At 39.6% G+C, this 8,481-nt stretch overlaps 1 protein-coding gene across 1 annotated transcript in view; it reads left to right on the forward strand.

Annotated features, from left to right (window-relative positions):
- LOC309585160 (interleukin-6 receptor subunit beta-like) overlaps positions 1-3,358 on the forward strand; it is a gene marked incomplete at both ends in the record, with an annotated part of 28,587 nt that extends 25,229 nt beyond the window's left edge. Inside the window, 2 exons of the mRNA XM_082301692.1 lie at positions 429-492; positions 2,882-3,358. Coding sequence (XP_082157818.1) covers positions 429-492; positions 2,882-3,358 — 541 coding nt within the window. The remainder of the gene's footprint in view (positions 1-428; positions 493-2,881) is intronic.
- Positions 3,359-8,481: the final 5,123 nt, after the last annotated feature.

Genomic DNA, 8,481 nt, shown 5'->3' on the forward strand with positions numbered 1-8,481 from the left:
AGCAGTATCTTGCTCTTTGTATTTAACGGAAAGGAAGCCCAGGAGCAAATACTGAAACAAACTTTGTCCTAGTTGTCCCAAAGCCCTCAAGGAAGATAGAGGTTTTTTGGAAATGATAACTAATTAGATGTATAGAAATACTAGATGTATAGATTAAATGTATAGAAAGAGACAACTTGGCCAGCACTTTCACAGTTCCTTTGTCATTGAACCAAGATGCTAATCATCATTAACTCAGCATTTCAGTGTCGACTACCGAGTTTGTTCTTCAGCTTCTAATTAGCATTATGCTTAAAAATCTCTGTAGGACACCTTTTTTTTATGGTCACAAAAATATTAATATGTTATATAGGAACAGTAATTAATTTAAATGCATAGGAAACGTCAGTCATTTAACCTGATGATAAATTTAAAATACTTCTTTACAGGCTGAAAATATCATACTGGCCCAGTGTACCAAGCCCAAGAAACAGCAGTGCACTCCAAGATATGGCAAGTACTCTTCTGATAGCATGAAAAAATACACAGGGGAGATCTTTGATTAATCTATAATGCTAGTCATTTGTTCTTTCATACTTCACTCCAGAAGATGTCTAATATCAACAGCGGGAAAGCCAGAGTAATATTCAAAACACAGGATAGGGGATGGTTGTTATTTAGGCATAGACTGTATATTCTTTTAAATTTAATAAAGGTCTCAGACTTTTCTGAGTACATTGTAGAGCATTTTTAAAGGCATGGTTCTTAAAAGAACAAATCAAAGCTGAATGGGGGTAGATGGAGGCTAAAGAGAGAAATTCAGTGTTTATATCCAGTCAGTTTTCACCAACTCAAACGGATTATTAAGTTCAAGTTATTCAAAATACAAAGTAATGAATTGTGGCCTAATTCCAGAGAAGTCTCATGACAGAGGGCATGTGACGTGGTGTTTTCTGAAGTCTGCTCCTCACTCCTCAGTCCCTGCTTGCCTCCAAAGCAATCCCGGGACTCTGGCTGGCAGCTGGTGGTTGGCTGAGGAGCACCTACTGGTCAACAGGCACCAAGGTTCAGCAGCATCCTCACATCTTGCCCACAGCTTTCTCATATGTTTTGATAAGTATACCTTAATTTCAGCACTAAAAAAGCAGGGAAATCAGCTGTTAGGAAAAAATAAAGCTGTTAGAAGCAGCTGCTGGAGACCACATTATCCACCTCTGCCTATTAGTGGACTTGTTTGTATCTTTGCCTTCTTGCCTTCCCCCTTTTAATAAGATTTCTGTGGCAGTTTTGGTGACATCTGATACTAAAAGTTCTCGTCTTAGAACACCTACGTTTATCTCTTAAGTCTCAGACCACCTACCACTGTGTTTTTGGAGCAGGGACTAGTACTGCTTCCCTTCTTAAATCTCTTTTTCTGGAAGGCCTGACCTTAATTTGGCACTTGTCAATCTAGTAGTTTCTCTCATGATCTTTAACAAGCAGACTTCTATCTAGTCAAATTTCAGGCATTGGCTAGTAGGTATCTACAAGCCAGACACTGACCAAAACTGGGATACAGAGTGAAGTAATCAGAAACAAAATTTCAGAAGACCCTGATAGTCTGCTCTAGTAATCAAAAGTTTTGCTGAATATCAGCATTGCTTCCTGTGACACAGCAAGTATGGATTTTCATATTCTGGATCAGGACTTCCTCACTTTCTTTCTTCCTTTCTTCCACCTAAATGTAGATAAAGAAGTGATGAGTTCAGAGCTATTATCAGGTAGTCATTTTGCAGTGAAGAATTGCAAGTGAAATACACTGAGGTTGCATGCTACAGAAAGGACAAATAGGTTTTATGAACCACAGTGCCACTTTGACACAAAATATTTAAAAGCAAAATATATAAATTTAAAATGCCTTTAACTTTTCCTTCAGAGAGAAAGCAACTGTCTAAGAAAATGAAGTCTGTGTTAACCACACCTGGTAAAGAATACTGTAATGTTGATAACATGTCAGACACAGAAATGCCAGATACCAGATAATGGCTTGGGAGAAAGCAGAAAAAGCACTATGTCAGGAGACAGTACAATAAACAGGTTACCAGATACATTGTCAAGAAGTAATTTGGTATTCTAAACAAATAATGAGCTGTGGAGAAAGGCATTCCCCAAATGGGCACTGCAAAACAGAAGCAGGGAGCAAATCTTGCTACATTCTGTATGTTTATTCTATCGCATTACAAGAGAAAAATACAGATATCTGATGTGGTATTGCTGAGATTTCAAAGAGCAGCATTCTTATTTCCCAGTCAGATCACAAATTGTAAGAAGAAGGAAATAAAAAACAATACACACTTACTTATTTCTTGCAAAAAATATTTAGAGCAATGGGTGGGGCAGGGAGAAGGAAAGAAAAAAACCTAATAGCTATGCCAGCCTGCCCATAATTTTAAAAGCATTATGGCAAACGTGGGCAAACCCAGAACAATCTAAGTGGAAAATAAGAAAACTTGGTGTTACCACCTGTTCTCCATTTAACCATCCAGAATTTGCAAAAACTTGTTACCCCAGGTATACTCGGATCACAACATGGCATGAAGTTTAATAACAAACTGTGTGCAGCAGCTGACAGGTTAATCTCGTCTGGCTGCTGTTACTGCCTTTTTATAGTGACATATTTGCTAAATTTTTTGAAAGCTGTTGTTCTCAGAACAGCACATCATGAGACTTGCATTTTATCATCACTACTTTTGGTCCCAAGTAAACATAGAAGCAAGAAAAACTTTACTTAAATACTTTGGGGCAGGAGAAGAGGATCCCCTAAAATAGGGAAAAAAGTATTTTCACTCATATTTCTAAAACCAAAAATGAGATAAAATGAATTAATTAGCATATTAATCTTTTTCCTTGCTTTGTCTCACAGACTAACTGGAAACCCATTTCAAAGTCACTGCTTCAGGCCCTGTCAGACAATGATACCACCAGCCTTTTTGTCATAGACCATGAGTCAAAGGCTCCTCTGATGCTAGACCTCTTCACAGATGGTGGACAAGGCAGCAAGCGTGACACTTGCCAGTCAGAAAATCCTAGCAATAACATAGACATGAGTCTGAGGCATGAAGAAATCCCTGCAGAAGCAGTTACAAGTGAAGAAGACATCATTTCCATTGAAGTACCACTCTTGAGTGACTACACCAGCATGGAGTTCAGCCAGAAAGCCCTGATGAGTCTGACAGTGAGCATGCCTGAAAGAGCTGCTCCTCCTCACCTGGAAATGGAACTAAGCAGTAAGCCAGCACAAACTGTGCATAAGGTTTTGTTTGCTTCCCAGGACTACCTCAAACAAAGCCAGGTAGTACTTTTGCCATCTGGACCAACTTTCATGGGACAAGTCAATTAAAACTGAAGCATCTTCATAATTTTCCTTACCATAAAATCAAGTTCCAACACTTCTGATGCCTCAGTGGAGGCACTAGGACCAAATAAGATAGTGAGCTTGTGACAATAGTTATCTCCACTACAGTAAGTTTCCTTGGTGAAATAGGTTGATTATATGATTAGATTAACTATTTCACCTCAGTCATTCAGTGGAAAGTCCTACCATCTTCACACAGGCAAAACTTTCAGGGACTCATATGAAAAATCTTTCAGTAAAGTACCTCTTGCTTGGTATTTTGTTCCAAGGCACACAGGAGCCATTCAAGGCTTCCACTCTAAGCACGGTATCCTTGTAGATATCAGGAGAATTCTCTACTCACTATGATCAACTAAAGATCTGAATTTCAGATCTCATAAGTTCTTCAGCAAAAAAATTTCACCGAGTATCTACCACTCCAAAGAGGCTCTCCAGTTGATCAAAGGTGGCCAGAGAAATTAGTCCAAGTCTTTCAAATTAGGAATCAAAAATCATGTTTATTGGTCTATGTAAAACACCATTAGTACTTTACATCCTAGAACTTTACTTATTGTACATAAATAGTGCTGTGTAAGTGAAGATGATAATGTTTCATTAACAGTATTGGAGTTGTTACTTTTATTAAATTAAGGTTATTTCCTCTTACAATTACCTACAAATTCAGATAAAACCCCATTCATATTCTGTGATGAGCTGTAGCTGCAGATCTGTTTTCACACTGCATGGAATGTAAATAACTGTAACACAGACTTCAGGAGATGAACAGATAGCTCTATTAGCCATCCCTCAAAAGATTGCATGGAAGAGGAACCACTGGAATACAGGGGGTAAAAGTGTGTTCCTCAATGTGCTTTCTATGCGACTCCATCAGGTATCTCCACAATGCAAGGAGTCTGAACCATTTTCAGCCTTACAAGAGTTTCTCAGTCATGAACTCTGCAGGCATGAATGGTCTGCACTTATTGTAGAAAACCCAGTTTATTGTTGTTGTCTAAAGTTTAAGGAGCATTTTATTAGAATTGCTTTGTGGAGAAAGAAATTGGTCAACTGTACCGTAAGTACCAGAGAATCCATAGATGGACTTTTTTTTAAATTCTACCTGTTGTAACTGCTAGATTTAGCTTAGCACGCTGTAGCTCCTGAGAGCTCAGCAGGGGTTACCCAGGCCAATGCGACCCGGTCACATCCCGCAGTCCATTTCGGATGGCCCCGCGATACTGCTCTGGTCAGCTATCAGCGTTACAACAGTGATGACAGAGGAGGCGAGAAGGGTCTCTCATGAGACCTGAGATGGCTTTAATCACATCTTGTCCTGGTGACCCTCAGAGCCAGAGAGACCTCGTAGTCTGGTGCAGGATGGTTTTGTCAGGGTCTCAGGGGCGGTCCCTGGGCAGGGTTGGGGTACAGGAACCAATAGGGAGAGCCTGAGGGAGTGGCCAGGAGTAGGGGCAGGGGAGAGCAGGAAGGGGAGTGCAGCATTGCAAAAGCAGCGGGTTAACAGGCTACCACATCTCTCATTAAAAGTGAAGGACAATTGACATTCACACAAATATTTCCATGCATACTAGGCAGTATGAATTGTAGAACAGCCATGCTTGCAAAAACTCAGAGAAATTCCATATCCCCCACTTCACTGATTTAGTGAGAATCCATAACAAAACCTGGTTTATTCATTTTCCTTATTTATATTCACTCTCTCTTTAACTACATCTCTCTATATCTGTTAAGACTGCCAGGAATAAACCTGTATTTCACTGTGGGTTATGCACCGGTTTTTTTCTTAGCACTCAAAATTCACTGTTCCCCCACAAAGCAATATGCGCTCATGGTTGTTAAATCTTCTAATTGAAACAAGGGATAAGAGGAGCACTCCCCAGAGATCACACAAGTTTGGAGAGTCTTTTAAATATCTTTCTACTTTTTTTAAACTTCAATCTGGTGACCTCACCTGATTTGAATTTAAGAGAATGCAAATGATCCTGCTATTAGTGCAGTTATTTTTACTTGTAATATCTAGTAGTGGTGTTGAAGAGCTGTTCCAGACAATGAAGTCCTGATATACAATCATTATCAAGTAGTCATAATTTGTCCATTTCCAAAATATAAGAATTATCTATGTTCCTTACTTACAGTATTTCTTTCATTTCTGGTCAAAGAAACTTATTTTCCGGGTGCAGTTTGTACCTTCAATAGCTTTACTCATCCCTGTAAACAATTAATTCTTATTTTCTTACTCTGCACCTACCAAACCAATACATATTATTCTGTTATGGATAAAGTATGTATAAAGTAAGTAAGGAGAACCAAACCAAAGACTTGCAAGCAGTTTCAGTATATGAAGCAGGCTTATAGATGAAACTCAATAGACAGCTTGGGCTTTTAACCTGGTGATTATTAACTCCACTGTACTAGCCATTGTCTGACATCTCGCTAAAGAAAATTCGTGTAACAGGACAGGAGAATTGTATTAGAAGCACCCATGGATATTAAATAGAAGAGATAGATGTATTCTACTTTCAGTTATAAAGCTCACAATATATGCAATTCTTAACTGATCTCATTAAAGCAGTATTTGTACAATAGCTGTAAACAGTACATTTGGGAGAATAAGAGATACATGAAAAATCCTGGTGGAGATTAGATATAAATGACGAACTCATCCCATCATGATGAGTTCTTGAGAGCAAAGAAAGAAGCTTTTATATGGAGAGAAATAGAAGAGTACACTTGCTAAATATTTTAGTGCAGCCAAAAAGGAGGCTTAGGTCGAATAATGTACTTACTCAGGGACACAGGATTAGGAGACACACTGCTCAGTTCTTCAGGTTAGGGAAAAATATCTTTCTGTGGTATGTTTTTTTGGTTGGCTCTTCCGTGGAGATTTTTAGTTCAGTTGGAAGGGTCCTACAACAGTCATCTAGTTGTACTCTGACTTCTTCAGGCAGTTTAAAGAAATGTGTGCATATACTGGTGTATAGCGACTGCGGAAGCCTTCCTCTACAAATAAACATGTTCATTCCATGTGCCATAGTACTGTTCAAGTGGTTTGTGTAGTGTTCTTAGCTTCAATATCCTTAGCTTCAATGTATGTTATGCTGAGTGAAATTGCAGATATGAAGGCTCAGGACCTTGCACAAAAGGCAAGATATTTTATAATTAAAATTTTGCTTTCTTTTCACATTCATCATAGCTCTGGATGGTCTGGATGATCATTAGTGAGAATTTAGACACGGTAAAAGCTTAGACAACTGTAGGCCTGGAGGCACATCAGCACATCACATCGGCATATGCACATCAGCATAGTGATTTATAGCAGGGGATATTATACTGCAAGGTTACACTGCTTTAGCATTCTGTATCTACAGAGAAAGGAAAGTAATAGTCTAATATAGCACAAAGCTAGGTTAGTACTTTTTCTGGCAGCCAGAGTAGATGGTTTTGCTTGCATGGACATGAAGATTTTTTAATTATTTTAAATTTTTTTATTCATATTTTTTATTTAGTGCTTAAAAGTCAGACTACAGTCCAGTAGTTAGCACTGAAAAGTCCCACAGTGTGTCAGAGACAAAACAAACAAGTACTCATCCTGGAACAGGAGATTGGAGCAACCACAGTATTGTAGAGGTTGACTCTGTATTAGTTAACAAATGAATAATAATGTCTACCAAATATCTACAAATTCCCCCAGAATCTAAGCATTAGAGGTACTGTGACAACCCTTAAAGCCACTTTTATGCCACAATAGTATCTGCAGTCGTGCAGAGTCCTCTGGAAAGAAAACACAGGGGCATCCTGTCAACCCAAGTCAACTGCAGTTACTGCTACAAAAAACATAAAATAATGTAGCAATTCAGGAAAGACCTCTAGCTCCAGAAGACACCCATCTTGGAGCTCTTGACTCTGTGTCACAAGCTCTTGGTTTGCCTGTTTCTCTTTCTCTTGATGGCACTCTAGGTCTGCTGCCTGAATGATGTTAAATGTGTTCCGGTACAATGTTGATGGAATCTGTATGAACCTGGATAATAAAACTTGTGACAGCTTACACCACTCATTTCTGAGCACTGTTTATACAAGACTGCTGCCAAGACAGATCATTCCATGCCAGTGGTGTTGGGATGGGAATAATCTTATCCTCACACCTGTTTCAATTCTATAGCAGAACCACCAGTCTGATTAATAAAACTTAGAACAGCCTGCTGTGCTAGAAATGGTCATTCCCATTATTCATCCTCAGAGACCCCTCCAGTGCTTCACAGAATCACAGGATCACTGAGGTTGGAAAAGGCCTTTAGGATTGAGACCAACTGAAAACCTAATACTTCCAAGCCCACCACTAAACCATGTCCTTAAGCGCCTCCAGAGATGGTGACTTAACCAGTTCCCTGGGCAGCCTGTTCCAAGGCTTGACAAATCCTCCTGTGAAGAAATGTTTCCAAGTATTCAATCTAAACCTCCCCTGGTGCAACTTGGGGCCATTTCCTCTAATCCTCTCACTTGTTACCTGTGAGAATGTACTGGCACTCACCTTGCGGGTTCTTCGGGAGCTTGGGGTTCAGTCTGGACTGGGCGTAGATGGATGGTGATGGGAGACGCGTGGTGACGAGAGATCTCTGAAGTCAGATCTTGGAACATGCGGTTTATTGCAAAGGGCGTGGGTACAGGGGCACTGCTTAGAGCTGCAGCTGGCAGCTCTGAGCAGGCCCAAGAGAGCAAGAGAGTAAGCGAGTAAGTAAAGAGAGAGAGGGAGAGGAATGAGGGTGAAGAAGTAGTGAGAGAGAATGTGTGTAGAGTGTAGTAAGAGTGAATAGTAAGAGAGAATAGTAAGAGTGTCTGAAGTCCTGGTTACAATACAATAAATCATCTTCTGTACTGAATATTCTAATTGTCACTAACCAATCTAATACAAGATACAGATCCTATAGCATTTACATACAGCCTATAAGAGTTCTTATATTACCATAGAGTGTTACATCTTAACTTCTAAAAACTACTCTTTGGACCCCTTCTGCTGAGCTAGTAGGGTCTGCTCTGACCCTTGGACCTGCCTGCAAGCAGAGGGTATTGTTCAATCAAGAGGGGATTACCTTCAGTCGGTCATACCATTGTTT

This window comes from Coloeus monedula (genome assembly GCF_965178545.1).
Source record: "Coloeus monedula genome assembly, chromosome: Z".
In the NCBI taxonomy this organism is placed as follows: Eukaryota; Metazoa; Chordata; class Aves; order Passeriformes; family Corvidae; genus Coloeus; species Coloeus monedula.